At 36.0% G+C, this 14,094-nt stretch overlaps 4 protein-coding genes across 4 annotated transcripts; 3 read left to right on the top strand and 1 right to left on the bottom strand.

The window, feature by feature from the left end:
* The first annotated feature begins 48 nt into the window (after positions 1-48).
* Positions 49-3,342, top strand: LOC120627808 (protein unc-45 homolog B). Its single transcript, XM_039895857.1, has one exon. The coding sequence runs from the start codon at positions 402-404 to the stop codon at positions 3,225-3,227; it is 2,826 nt and encodes a 941-aa protein (XP_039751791.1). The 5' UTR covers positions 49-401; the 3' UTR covers positions 3,228-3,342.
* Positions 3,343-4,946: 1,604 nt separating this feature from the next.
* Positions 4,947-9,590, top strand: LOC120628041 (MOG interacting and ectopic P-granules protein 1-like). The gene is made up of 2 exons (XM_039896227.1): positions 4,947-5,076; positions 6,041-9,590. Exons 1-2 carry the CDS (start codon positions 5,055-5,057, stop codon positions 8,680-8,682), a joined length of 2,664 nt encoding a protein of 887 aa, XP_039752161.1. The 5' UTR covers positions 4,947-5,054; the 3' UTR covers positions 8,683-9,590.
* A 973-nt stretch (positions 9,591-10,563) lies between these two features.
* Positions 10,564-13,174, top strand: LOC120628122. Its single transcript, XM_039896346.1, has 2 exons — positions 10,564-10,720; positions 11,931-13,174. The coding sequence occupies exons 1-2, from the start codon at positions 10,585-10,587 to the stop codon at positions 12,818-12,820; spliced, it is 1,026 nt and encodes a 341-aa protein (XP_039752280.1). The 5' UTR covers positions 10,564-10,584; the 3' UTR covers positions 12,821-13,174.
* On the bottom strand, positions 10,714-13,528 carry LOC120628121 (protein ALP1-like). Its single transcript, XM_039896345.1, has 2 exons — positions 13,169-13,528; positions 10,714-11,806 (listed from the first exon to the last, which is right to left on the bottom strand). Exons 1-2 carry the CDS (start codon positions 13,492-13,494, stop codon positions 10,912-10,914), a joined length of 1,221 nt encoding a protein of 406 aa, XP_039752279.1. The 5' UTR covers positions 13,495-13,528; the 3' UTR covers positions 10,714-10,911.
* Between the last annotated feature and the right edge of the window lie 566 nt (positions 13,529-14,094).

The following is a 14,094-nucleotide window of genomic DNA, read 5'->3' as shown; positions in this document are numbered from 1 at the left end:
CTGATGCCGGCTTATGCTGTAAGAATATTAATTGAATGTAATAGTAGGTACGCAGTACTATTTTATACCTATTATTAACGATTTGTTTTTCCATAGTAGAAAGTGAAGCAGGAAGCCTCTGGATTTGATATTTAGGATTTTCTATTCTCGTTGTCATATAACTAAGAATTATACCTGCCGGAACCGGCCAACTTCAAATAACAGATTGTCTGTGAAGTGTCATGTGTCAAATGGTGCTAAACATCAAATTTCTTGAGTTTTGGTTTACAAAAATACATTTTCTATTTTTGTGATTTACGAGAACTTGCCAGAAAATTCACTGACACAAGGTATATAAAAGCAGTGCCAATCAAGATTCGTTAAAGTGCAAATATTAAATAAGTATCAAATATCTGACAATAATGATAGATCTTACTGAAGCAGAAAGTTTTAAAAATAAAGGCAATGAAGCCTTTAAGTCTGAGAAATACGAAGAGGCCGTGTCCCTATATAGTAAGGCAATCAATATATCTCAGAAAGACACACGTGAGTACGCTACATATTTAAAGAATCGTGCAGCAGCTTACCTCAAATTGAAAGAATACAGCAAAGTAATAAAAGATTGTGATGAAGCTTTATTAATTACTCCTGAAGATCCGAAAGCTTTATTCCGACGCTCTCAAGCATTAGAAAATTTAGAAAGATTTGAGGAGGCTTACAGAGATGCTAAAACAATATTCACTGTCGATCCCAGTAATAAAGCTGTCCAACCTGTGCTGTCCAGATTATATGCAATTGTTCAAGAAAGAGTCAAGAATGCAGCACAAACATCTTCTAAAGTGGAACAGATGTTTAAACTTGTGTTTGAAATAAGTGAAGACAAAGAAAAACGTGAAAAGGCTATTGTTAACCTACTTGTATTGGCTAAAGAAAATACTGGTGCAGAAGAGATGATGAAAAGTGGTGTTGTCAACAAAATACAACAACTTGTGAAATTTGAGAAAAACATGGATATATATGTCAATGCTATAAGGGTGATTGGCCAACTCTGTAAACGAAGTGTAGACAGGACAAAAGAAATTATCAAGTTGGTTGGCATCCCTTGGTTTTTAGAAATCATTGATAGTGATAGTGAAGCAAGGGTTAACGCTGCTCAATATTGCTTGCAAGTTATTTTAAATACATTTTCAGGAATGGATACCAAAAAGGATACCAAACCGGACCCTACATTATGTGAACAGTATAAGAGTGAAATTGATACACTTTTAACATGTTTGACATATTCTATCACCAATAGAGTTATTACTGGTTTAGCTCGAGATGCCATTATAGAACTGATTATGAGAAATTGCCATTTTAGTAGTCTAAATTGGGCTGAAAGGTTTGTAGAAATAAGAGGACTACACCGTTTGCTTGAGGTTTGCAGTGAATTAGAAGAATACAAATATGAGTCTGCAATGAATATCACTGAGTCTTCCAGGACAGTAGCTGCTGCCTGTATGGCTAGAATATATGAGAATATGTATTATGAGCAGGCAAGAGAAAAGTTTCATAGTCAAGTTGATGATTTTGTCAAGGATAAGCTGTTGACTCCTGACTTGGAGTCCAAGGTAAGAGTAACAGTAGCTATAACATCACTCTTGCGTGGACCACTTGATGTAGGTAACTATATTATTTCAAAAGAAGGTATTATGGAGATGATTTTAGTCATGGCCCAAACTGATGATCCGTTACAGCAGAAAGTTGCTTGTGAGTGCTTGGTAGCTGCTGCGTCAAAGAAAGACAAAGCCAGAACTATCATAAACAAGGGTGTTGATATATTAAAAAGCTTATATGCAAGCAAAAATGATGCAGTTAGAGTCAGAGCATTAGTAGGATTGTGTAAAATTGGAAGCTTTGGTGGTGATGATGCATCTATTCGTCCTTTTGCTGATGGATCAACTAAAAAATTAGCTGAAGCCTGTACAAAATTTTTGGTCAATCCAGCTAAAGATAAAGATATGAGAAAATGGGCAGCAGAAGGGCTTTCTTATCTAACTTTGGATGCAGATGTGAAGGAGAGTTTGGTCGACAATAAATTAGCTATCCAGTCTCTTATTGAACTAGCAAAATCTGGTGATCAGTCCTGCTTATATGGTGTAGTGACTACATTAGTTAATTTGTGTAATGCATATGAAAAACAAGAACTAATGCCAGAAATGTTAGAACTTGCAAAATTTGCAAAACATCATATACCAGAGCAGCATGAATTAGATGATCCAGATTTTGTGAATAAAAGGCTGACAATTCTCTGTAAAGCGGGAGTGACAACTGGTTTAGTGGCATTGGCCAAAACTGAAAGTCATAATTCAAGAGAGTTGATTGCTAGAGTTTTCAATGCCATATGCAGCTTACAAGATTTAAGGGGTATAGTAGTGCAACAGGGTGGTGCCAAAGTGCTTATTCCTTTAGCTGTTGAAGGGACTAACAATGGAAAGAAACAAGCTGCACAAGCTCTGGCTAGAATTGGTATTACAATTAATCCTGAAGTGGCATTCCCAGGCCAAAGAAACTTAGAAGTTGTAAGACCTTTGATAGCTTTGCTACATCCTGATTGTACTGCTTTAGAAAACTTTGAAGCTCTGATGGCACTTTGTAATTTAGCAGGAATGAATGAGACTACAAGAAACAGAATATTAAAGGAAGGTGGTTTAGCTAAAATTGAACATTATTTGTACGAAGATCATGTTATGCTGACAAGAGCTGCAGCACAATGTATATGCAATTTAGTTCAATCTGAGGAGGTTGTTAAAGCTTTTGAAGGAAATAATGATAAAACTAAATATTTGTATTTACTCTGTCAGGAAGAAGATGTTGACACAGTTATGGCTGCTGCTGGTGCCCTTTGTGTTCTGACCTCCATTAGTAAAGGTTGCTGTAGGAAGTTGCTTGATCTGAATTCATGGGTTGAATCATTGAGATGCTTGTTGGCAAATCCAAATAATGAAATTCAGTACAGAGGTGTATACATGCTTTATAATATAATAAACGGTGACAGAGACACAGCTGCAAAAATATTTGAAACTGATGTAATGGAAATATTAATGGCTCTTACAAAATTGGATAATCCTGAAATAAAAAAAGCCCAAGAATATGCAGAGAAATGTTTACAAACTGCTGAAAATTTAGGAGTCATTAGAAAGCCAGACGAAGGGGCACTAAGTGCTTCCATACAGGAAGAACAGATTATCGAAGAAGAAGAAGACTGAAAGATCAGTATAAAACATTCATAATAATCGATTAAAGAGTTTTACAAGGTAACCAAGTGTGTCTTAGTATTATAAGTGTAAGAACTATATTTAATGTATTTTACTTTATTTTATTTTTGTGTTGTAATAAATTAAGTTTTTTTTTAATGTTTAAAACTGTTAAATAAATAGTCTAACAAAAAAAGTTTATTAGATTTATTCCTCCTAAGAAGGTATTACAAGATCTAGAATTTAAAAACATAAATTGAAAAAGTTTTGAAAAAGTCGTGATTGACCACAGTGGTCATAGCACAATCACGACTTTTGTAAAGAGAGCGAAAAATCAGACTGGCTGTAGGCATAACAACACAGTGGGCGTAAAATCTAGAACCGATGACCTTAAGGAAGATGTAGACATAGAACGGGAGTTTAGGGTTTTGGCGGTGTGCTGTAAATTGTTGGTCCACAGGTTTGCCTGTTGTAGCCAGGAAGCAAAAGTTAGTTTGCTCAAGGCCTTTTGTCAAACCTTTTACACGGGAACCCTGTGAACCAGCACAGGCCAAACGCAATTATATTACTTAATTAAATTAATTTCTCATGTAAATTTTTTTTTTTTGATCGAACCATCGATCAGTCAGACTAATAATAACGTTAATTAGGTTAGGTTAGTGCACCTGTAGTGTGCACTAATATCATCTTGCTGCATTAGCTATCTAATTAAAAAAAACTATTTATTGATGTAGTTAGTTAATCGTTTGTGACAAAGACAGTTCGGAAAAGTACTACCACAATGCTTGTTTCAGCCGTTCTGGTGCTTAGCGGCTGCTTGCTGCAATGCTGTGGCCTTTGCATGCCCTGCGAAGTGTTATTACTGATTAGCCTGTCAATTATTTCTTTAAAAAAACACTTCGGAGTGCAGAGTGTTTAGATCCATGTCTTATTATTCGAAACAGGCTAGACTAGCCTATGTGGTAGTTTATTTCTCGGATGCCCTGCATGTACATGATATCAACCCATTACCGGATCACTAAGGGACATGGGTTTCCTCCCACAATGAGAAGAATTCAGGCTGTAGTGCCCCAAGCTGTCGCAGTGTGTATTGGTGGACTCAAAACGCCTTTCAGGACATTATTGACAACTCGCAGGCATGCAGGTTTCCTCATGATGTTTTCCTTCACCGTTGAAGCAAGTGATATTTTTTGTAAATAAGAGATGCGTGCTGGGATTCGAACTCGGCACCCAAAAGTTAAGCCGAAGTCTTAACTATTAGGCTATCACCGCATGTATGCACCGAATGTAGCTAGAAAATTAACCGTCAAGGAAGTTTGTCGTATTTACACGTAGGTACATAAGGGTTCCCATTTTTCGATTCCATTCGGTCCCTATGCCTAAATAGTAGGGAACCCTCTCAGCTTTGAGTTCTACTCGCACATGATCGTTTTTTTTTAAAATTAGCGCTTTTTCTGTCTTCCCATTATGGAATACCGCGTCCCTTCCCCGCTGAGAACTCTCCCATTCCCCTCTATCTAAGCAAAGGTCTTTTCTATGTCGATTTCTATCCAGACTTTCTTTTGCCCTTTTAACAGTAGCTTTCTAACATTTATTATAATTCAAATTTTATCTAAAAATGTTAAGTTAATATTTTACATTGTGAATAATTTTGATTCTTGAAATGTAAATTTTAAGTACCTACACTGTCAAATAAAGTTACAAGAGCGTCTGTGTGTTCTGCTGGTACAGAAAATGACGTTGTTAAAAACCTTTTAAATTGACAGCTTGATTTGGTTTGGTTTCCGCTACTGTGCTATTGTGCTATTTTTTTGGTTTTACGTTAAATATCTCAAGAAAATGTCTATATCTACGGCTACAGGTACCAAATCTGATTAATTACTCCTACATATAATCAAAATTTTGAGGTGTTCCAATATAACTATCATCAAACATGATGGAACTATGTTTTCGGAGTAATGCCATGGAATCCCATATGGCGGTCCTGACTCCACATGATTTAGCGACGCTACGTAACGAAAAAAATGCATTTCTTTGAAGGCTCCAACTTAGGAACTAATAGTTTTCTCCTAGTTTGCCCAAATTTAGAGGTTAATTTCGTAGTTCAAATTACGTTAGGTTAATTTTATATTCTACTTTTTTTTTACTTTTTGGCGTCTGCGGACTGCTGACGCCAGACATGGGCAACTTTAGAAACGTATACTCTACTCAAATATTGCAGAAAATACAACTTTTCAGTTTGTTTACATCAATTGAATAAGGAATGATGATTGTTATGTATTATATATTTAAAAAAAAAAAAAAAAAATTAAATATGCTTTTCATAAATGACCATATTCTTCTTTTTTAGTTCCTAGAAGTATACAACATATAACTCAAAGTATAAGACTTTGTTACTGCAAGACTGTTGTTTAGGATCAGTCTTTTAAAAAAGCATTAAACTTAATCACTTCTATTTTGTTATATTCATTTTAGCAGTCAGATGTTATCATCTCTAAATCTGTGGCATAAACTAGATGTATACTAGACTATCAATTTTATGATTACAAAGTTGTAACTTAGAGCTATACTTTTTTAGTAGAAACATATACTTACATTTATCAATATAAATCAAATATTAATTTACGAAAGTAAAACCTTACCAAAAGATTATCAAAGTCATCATTTATAATAATCTTCATCATTCAAAGTCTTAGGAATCAACTTCATATCCCAGTAGTAGAGTAATCCCCATTCTAGAGATACTAATTCTAATGATTTTAGATAGGGAAATAAAAGAACTTGAGCTATAATTTGTTTTATAAGTTTTGTTTTTCATTTTATAGATGAACGCACCGAGGGTGATGATGATACCTCACAGGGCAGCCAACCCAAGGACGACAGCAGTGAGTCAGAGAATGAAACAGAAAATGAAATTCAAAACCAAAATGGTGGTTCCAATGGAAGGGACAGCCCTGAAGTCCATGAAATAACCAGTGACGAAGAAGATTGTGTAGTGACAAATGATGATGACAGTTCAAACTCTAGTTCGGACTCTAATGACAGCTCTGAAGGGTCACAACAAAGCAATAAAGATCGAGATAAAGAAAAAGAGGAACAGCCCCTAGAAAATGGGGGTGAAGAATCTGATGTGGAGGAAGTTTCCATTGAGGATCCTCTAAATCAATCTCTTGCTAAGATGAAACCAATACTTATCAGTGATACTAAAAGCCTGGCAGAATTAGCAACAAAACAGACGGATTCACATGATAGTGAAGATAATAAGGAGCCCACTGTTGTTATTATTGACACCAATTCAATTTTATCAGGTAAAAGTTCCTCCCTCCCTGTTCATAATAAAATAACTTCATCAAGCTCAATGGATGCGCAGAACTTATGCCAAAGCATTGCTGCTAGAGGAACAACTATCACACCTATCAGTTGCAAGTCAACTCCTGCTCGAACAAATCAAAACAATGTAACAGCTGCCCAACCAAATATTTTGCCATCTTTAACAGATGATATGTTTGTTGTTGAAGCTCCTTCATTTATTGTTCCCTATGTTTATGAAAAACCATCTCTCAAACCATTTAGAGAGTTTGTAGATAAACTAGGCAAAGAACTAGAAGAACTTAAAATCAAAGAAGAACAAGAAAAATTAGACAAAGAGAAAGCCGAAAAGGAAAAAAAAGATAAAATCAAGCAGGAAAAAATTGAGAGAGGTGAGACACCTGAAGAGGAACCTGACAGCGAGGAGGAGAAAAAGAAGGTTGCTGAGGAGGCCGCAAAGGAAAAGAAGCTTGAGAAAAAGCAGCGAAGGAAGCGCAGAACTGAAGAAGACGATGATTCCTGGGATGGAGAGTCTTCCAGTGAGTCAGAGGAAGAAGGCCTTAGCGATTGTGATATGGTTGTTATTAAAGATAAAGAGGAAGAAGTAAAAGATCCAATAAATATGATTGTAAAGGGGATTAAAGGTAAAACTGACAGTTATTTTGATTGTTCATTAGGGCAGTTTTTTATAAACATTGGGCTTAACTTGGTTCAGGAGTATGTACAAACTGATTTATTGAAATCACAAAACAGGAAGATGTACAAAGAAAAGAAGTCAGGTCGCAGCACTAAAGCTACTGAAACTGCAATCGCATCATTGAATCAGAATTTAGCGTACAGTAAGAAATTGAATGCACCATATTCTCTTGAACAAAAGCGCTGTGATTTCTGTAGTTTTAAAACTGAATCTATTTTAGTTATGTCTCATCATTTGGAAGCACCCCATATGAAGAATAATATATACAAATGTAACACCTGTTCATTTGAGATTCGAAGTCCACATGACATTTTGTACCACATGGAGGCAGAACATAACATAAGGGGGAGACTCGAACGAGCACCTGCTTATCAGCAGTGTCCTAGTTGTCATTTTGAAGATAATAGCAAAACTAAGCTGGCACGTCACCTTATTGCTTGTGCTAAGAAGTTCAAACCTGAATTTAACCTCTCACCACCCCTTGAGTGGGAGCCTCCAGCAAAGATACCAAAGTTATCTCGAGCTCGAAACAATATTGTAGCACCATATCAAACTAATTACAATCGGTCACAAGTTGCAATGGGTCCACTTGGACGGCCACCAATGAATATGTTGAATCCTGTTATACCGAATATGCCTGTCCTGGGCCGCCCACGAGGTCGCCCTCCCCTGGCAGGCCCTACACGTGCACCAGTTTCTGGTGTGCCCATAATTCGCAGTGGAGTTATGATTATGCACAACAATCCTCCTAGTGGGACCACAATTTCTAATTATCCAATTTTACCTAATAGTCAAGGAAATCTATCAGCTACACCTAAGATATCAATAACACCCCTACCACGGGCACCACAACCTTCGTCATCAAATTCTACTTCAAACTCAAAGGCTACATTTGTTATTTGTGAAATTTGTGATGGGTATATTAAAGATTTGGAACAACTACGTAATCACATGCAGTGGATACACAAGGTGAAGATCCACCCAAAGATGATTTATAACCGACCTCCACTTAATTGTCAAAAGTGTCAATTTAGGTTCTTCACAGATCAGGGTCTGGAAAGGCACTTGCTGGGCTCACATGGCTTGGTGACTAGTTCAATGCAAGAAGCTGCTAACAAAGGCAAAGATGCAGGCAGATGTCCTGTATGTGGAAGGGTTTACCAGTGGAAGTTGCTCAATCATGTTTCTAGAGATCATAATATGACCTTGAAGCCTGCCCATCTGTCCTACAAATGTACAGTGTGCACTGCAACTTTTGGCATGTATAAGCAGTTTGAGAATCATGTTTATTCAGCTCACAGTGTTGTAGCCAAGCGTGTAATAGACAAGAAAAATTCGGCCCCTCAAGCTAAGAATTCAGACACAGATCCAATGCTCAAACCACTAAAAATAAGTGATGAGATCACTATCATACCGCAGCCAGCTAAATCATCAGTGACCATAACTGCTAAAGGTAAATAACATTAAAATTTGGAAGTGTGAAAACTGAGTTATAATAACCAATATTGTTTTGCCCAACTTTTTTGTCAGTGGTGCACTTCCATGGTTTCTGGCAGTATTGTGTAAATAAACATAAGCTATGTAACACCATTTATAGATTTAACATTGATATTATAATGTTAAAAATCAAAGGATATTGTGACTATTTTCACTAACCAAGCAAACATTTTATTTTTTAATGAAGAAATAAATTAATAGGATAAGGTGTAAATTCAGTGTATAAATCCAATGTAATCAAGAAACTGTGTTTGTAATCCTTCCATGTTTTAGCATCATTTGATTTGTTTTAAGTGACTTGTGTGATGTGGTTTCAATGTCACAAATTTAAATTTCAGAAGGTAAGATCTGCAACTTGACTGTAGTAGTATAATAGTTGGTGAAAGTTATGAATGTGCAACTATGCAAGATAGACTTCTAGTTTCCAGTAATCATTGTTAAGTAATTTATTTGCAACCCTTTCTTGTATAACCTGTGACAATTATAAGTTATTGTCTGCCTATTTTAATTAAAAATAATAATACTGTATTATGTGAAATAATTTCAAATAAATGTATTATGAAAATATATTATAGGTAGACATTAATGAATGTAAATCATTAAAATGTAAGGTGTTAGTTTAAGATTATATTGTAGGTTTAAATTATAAGAACATAAAATATCAATTGAAACTCCTATTTCTTTGAAATATCCTGCCAAAGTGCTTGCATTTTGGATACAAATTTGCATATATTATCACATCTGTCTTATTTATTCTGATCTCAGGTTAGACTGGAGTGTTGATTTGGTAAAAGTTTACTAAATTGTTAAAGTACTTATAGAACTGAAATGATGTATTTTTTTTATTTAATAAAAAGACCATTGTAAGCTGATTGATATCTTATTTGGAAACTACGAATATAATTTAAATATTATTTGCACTCCAATACAACAATATATATTCGTAAATTATATATTTATTTTTATTTAATAAATTGCAGTTTGTTCTTCTGTTTTACAACTCAAAATAAATGATACTTTTTTAATAGTTTCAAAATTTTCTTTAAGGTTATAGACATCCCTTACATAAAGTTTTTTTGAAATTGGTTTGGGTGTATGGCTAACTATTAATAAATGTAGTGGCATGACGTTGGGCACCTATAAAATTGTACGTCATTGTAACGCCGAAACATTGCGACTAATATTAGTGAATACGCCCCTGGAGATTGTACACGAGATCGATAACGGGATGCCACGTCTTTGCTGAAAATTCTACGACGTTGCATATTAGAACTTACAACCCCAACTCTTATTGTATTGTGTGTAATAGAGTAGACTTATACTGCATTTTCCCCTGAGCCTAATACACAGTTAAAAACTCTTCATTAATATTTGTGTTTTAAAAATCTATACTATATAGCAAATATATATGCTTTGTTTTTATAATTAGAAGAAAAGTAACGAAAAGATTAATCACATTATAAGACAGGTAACAAAAAGCGTACTATCTAAAGCGTTTTTGGTCTGTGCATCAAGGTCAAGGTAAAGGACGCTTTGTTGCTTCTCACTGCGCGCTACCCGGTATGGATTGTTTAAGCTTGGGGTCGGAAGTATTAGGCTCAACTCACACTGGCGCAGAGTCGAAGCGACGCGACGCGTCATATTTCTCCGCCTAAAGCATATTCACCTTTATTGTTCTACTATTTAAGTACAAATTTGTGCTATGTAAATATGGAAGCGCGCGTCGACGCGCGTTGACGCGCGCATTCGCGCTCCGACGCTCGGCTGGAGTCGAGCGGATTCGCGAGTCGCCGCGCGTACTCAGGCGCAGTGACGCGTCAGACGCCGACCACAACGGACGGACGACAGTGCTGAACTACGACGACAATGGACGAAGATGAAAAATTAATTTATTTAGTACAGAAGTATGATTGTCTGTTTAACGTCAAGGCGAAAACCTACAGTGATAAAAATTGTAGGAAAAATGCCTGGCAAAAAGTAAGCGGTGAAATGCAAATTTCTGGTAAGTACTATATAATTATTATTACATTTAGGTACAGACGACAGCACGTCAAACGTAACAGTTTGACCTTGAGCTCGTATTTATTCCGTTCGTGCTAATGGCGGCTTTCGTAGTGCAAGTGTTACACTTGACGTGCTGTTGTCTGTACAAAACACACACAGTTATATTTACGTAACATTATGATCACTTCTTTAACATCGTCTGATCATTTCAGTTTGCCATGGTACTGCCCCATGCTCGGATATAAAATAAGATTTGAATGTCTCTCTGATCACCATGGCATTTGTCATAGTATGGTAATCGACTGACCGTATATCTTGTAATATACTATCACTTGGCAATTCCAAGTTTTCGAGTTCGTAATTTTCTCTTACGTAATTATGCAAACATGTGCATGCAAGAATCATAGAATCAAGATGCATTGGTTGCATTTTTATTTTTTTTTGAAAAACCTCAAATTTTTGTGTCAGAATTCCGAAAGCACTTTCTACTAAGCGCCTTGCTCGGCTTAAGCGATAATTAAAAATTTTCTTATCATGATTGTCAGACACCTGATTTCCAGGATATGGTCTCATGATGTGTTCGGACAAGGGAAATGCTTCGTCTCCTACAAAAACAAGTGGCATTTCCTCTATCATACCTGGCAACCTTTTATTAGGCGGTATACCAATCGTATTATTTTGTAATCGTTGTCCAAATTTAGAATTGTTTAATATGCCACTATCGCTGTTACGTCCATATGCTCCGATGTCAACAATAATGAATTTGTACTTTGCGTCAACAACAGCTAACAAGACAGTACTAAAATATTTTTTGTAATTGAAGTACAAACTGCCGCTATTCCAGGGAGCTCTTATATTGACGTGTTTACCGTCAATTGCCCCTATACAATTAGGAAAATTCCATATGGTTCTGAACTCCTCCTCTATTTTAGTCCATAATTCTTGTGTTGGCTTCGGCATGACAATTGGCTGTAAATGTTTCCATATTGCTGCGGAAACTTCATGTACAATTGTTAAAACAGTGCTGTATCCAACTCGATAACTTTGAGCTAAGGCTTGAAAGCTAATTGCTGTAGTCATAAATCTGTAACAATTAAAAAATACACATATAATAATACATTTTATTGAATTAAAATAAGAGTTACAATTGTTTTGTGTTACGATAATTGTTTTGTGTTCCTAAAAATTATTTTGTGTTCCTTTTTCAGAGGCAGAGTGTCAAAAGCGGTGGAAAAGAATTCGAGATTGTTACAAGAAAGCAATTAGGCTAAGACAGTTTAAGAGTGGTTCTGCTAGATCAAATGATAAGCCAATAAGATTTGAAAAAGAATTGGAGTTTTTAAAACCATACTTGCAGAACAAACCACAGACGTCTAACTTAGAGAGCTCCGAAGAAAATGACGTAAACACTGATACCGACACAAACTTGTCCGTTGCGTCGCCATCTCGACCCGAATCACAATTATCCAGTCATTCCGATACTACTCGAAAGAAGTCACAACCACTATCACAAATGTTATTCGCACAATATTTGGAAAATAAGAAAACAGAAGAAGATCCAACGGACACTTTTTTTCTCTCTATGTCCAAAACGGTTAAACGGATGCCAATACAAATGCAAGTGCTACTGAAACGACAGATATTGCTTTTAGTAACTGACGCGGAAATAAAAGTTGCTTCGAATGAAATGTGCACCTTTCAACCTGAAACAACTAATATCAACTCAACGCAAGCAAATACTTCTTCATCCATCGGCTATACAACAGAACTACGAACCGAATCAGAAAGTCTTCAGCTACAATCTAATTCCACTAACTGTATTTCTAATTCCAACACTTATAAAATGCAGCCAAATACCGGGTATTATACAACACAGCTACCAACCATTTATACTCCTTCTAACACATACTCAATGCAGTCAAAAACGTCATCCAGTAGCAACAGCATAATCCCTAATCAGTTCGAAAATAGCACTTCTTCGAGATATCGTGTGGAAGATCGTATGGAAGATCTCGACCTGCCACCTTCACCATACATACCATTGCCGATTGGGACGACGACGCGGCAACAAAGGGATGGTGATAATGACTACAGTTAATGACGTTATGTATGACTGATTTAATGCCATGATTTACGGTATAAGGGACGGTTCTCCAAAAAATTATAAATACTTATTTTTTGTCATACCTACGCCTGTACTTTCCGGAAATAATGTGATGTAGATTTTAGCTTAAAATTATGTGATAGGTAGATATGCATGGTATCAGTTTTCGAAGAACTGTCCTTGTGTACTTAATAATGCGCGTAAAATTAAAGATAAATAAATCTATGTAAATTAAAATAAATGCTTTTGACTCTTCCTAATCAATTTACATTTTTTATTTTTATTTTAATGCTTTAGAATAGAATAGAATGGAAATCTAAGCTAGCTTAAAAATGTACTTACCTCAAGCATATTGATATCCGCTCTTCAACGGAAATAGGTATTCTTAAATTTGTTTCTTGCTTTTGGATGTGAGGCCTCAAAATATTTACCAAATTTTCAAACTTATCTAAACCCATTTTATAATAATCATAAAAATATCTTGGGTCCAGACTTAAATCATTACTACAGAGTGTTCTGAATTCGCCAAGTATATGTCTTTTCTTCCATAACTCGTGAACCCAAAATTTTCGTTTTATTTTTCTATCCTCAGCTGCTGATGTAAATTCACTTTCTTCCTCTTCAGCTTCTGATATTAGAGCAATCATGATAAGATCGATATCAACCATTATAATACTGTCGAGCGAGCACCATTCACGAATGTTCGAAAGTCTCTGAACTGGTTCCGTCACTACGCGCCGTCGCGCACAATCGCGCGTCGCCTCGCGAAGACGCGCGTCGCCTCGCGAAGGCGCGCGTCACCGTGCAAAACATGACGCGTCGCGTCGCTTCGACTCTGCGCCAGTGTGAGTTGAGCCTTAGAGCTAACAATATATAATAAATTGGGGGTTATTGGGAAACTAAATTAAGTAGGTACCTAGGCGAGTGGTCTTATAGTTTTTTAATTCTTAATTCTTATTAAGTTTATGATTGGCATGTTTTTAAAATATTTTACTATTTTTTAAAGCTTGGTATGGATCTTATCGACATTACTAATGCCCCACTCGTACGCGCGCTTTTTTTTCTTTACCCTGCTCAACTGCGAGTTGATACCTAGCCAGTTTTTTTATTCCACTATAAGTTCATCTCCGTTGATGGTAAGTTATGAATGATGATGATGTATATATGGTAGCGGGCAAAGAATTAAGAACATAAACCGTGTACACGGTTATTAATTATTATATTGAAGCATCAAAACCACTCCACTTCAGAAGTGTTCCTTGAACAGA

The sequence above is a fragment of the Pararge aegeria genome, chromosome 12 (assembly GCF_905163445.1).
Source record: "Pararge aegeria chromosome 12, ilParAegt1.1, whole genome shotgun sequence".
NCBI classification, from domain to species: Eukaryota; Metazoa; Arthropoda; class Insecta; order Lepidoptera; family Nymphalidae; genus Pararge; species Pararge aegeria.
The sequence above is the reverse complement of the archived record's forward strand: the minus strand, read 5'-3'. Positions and strand labels throughout refer to the sequence as shown.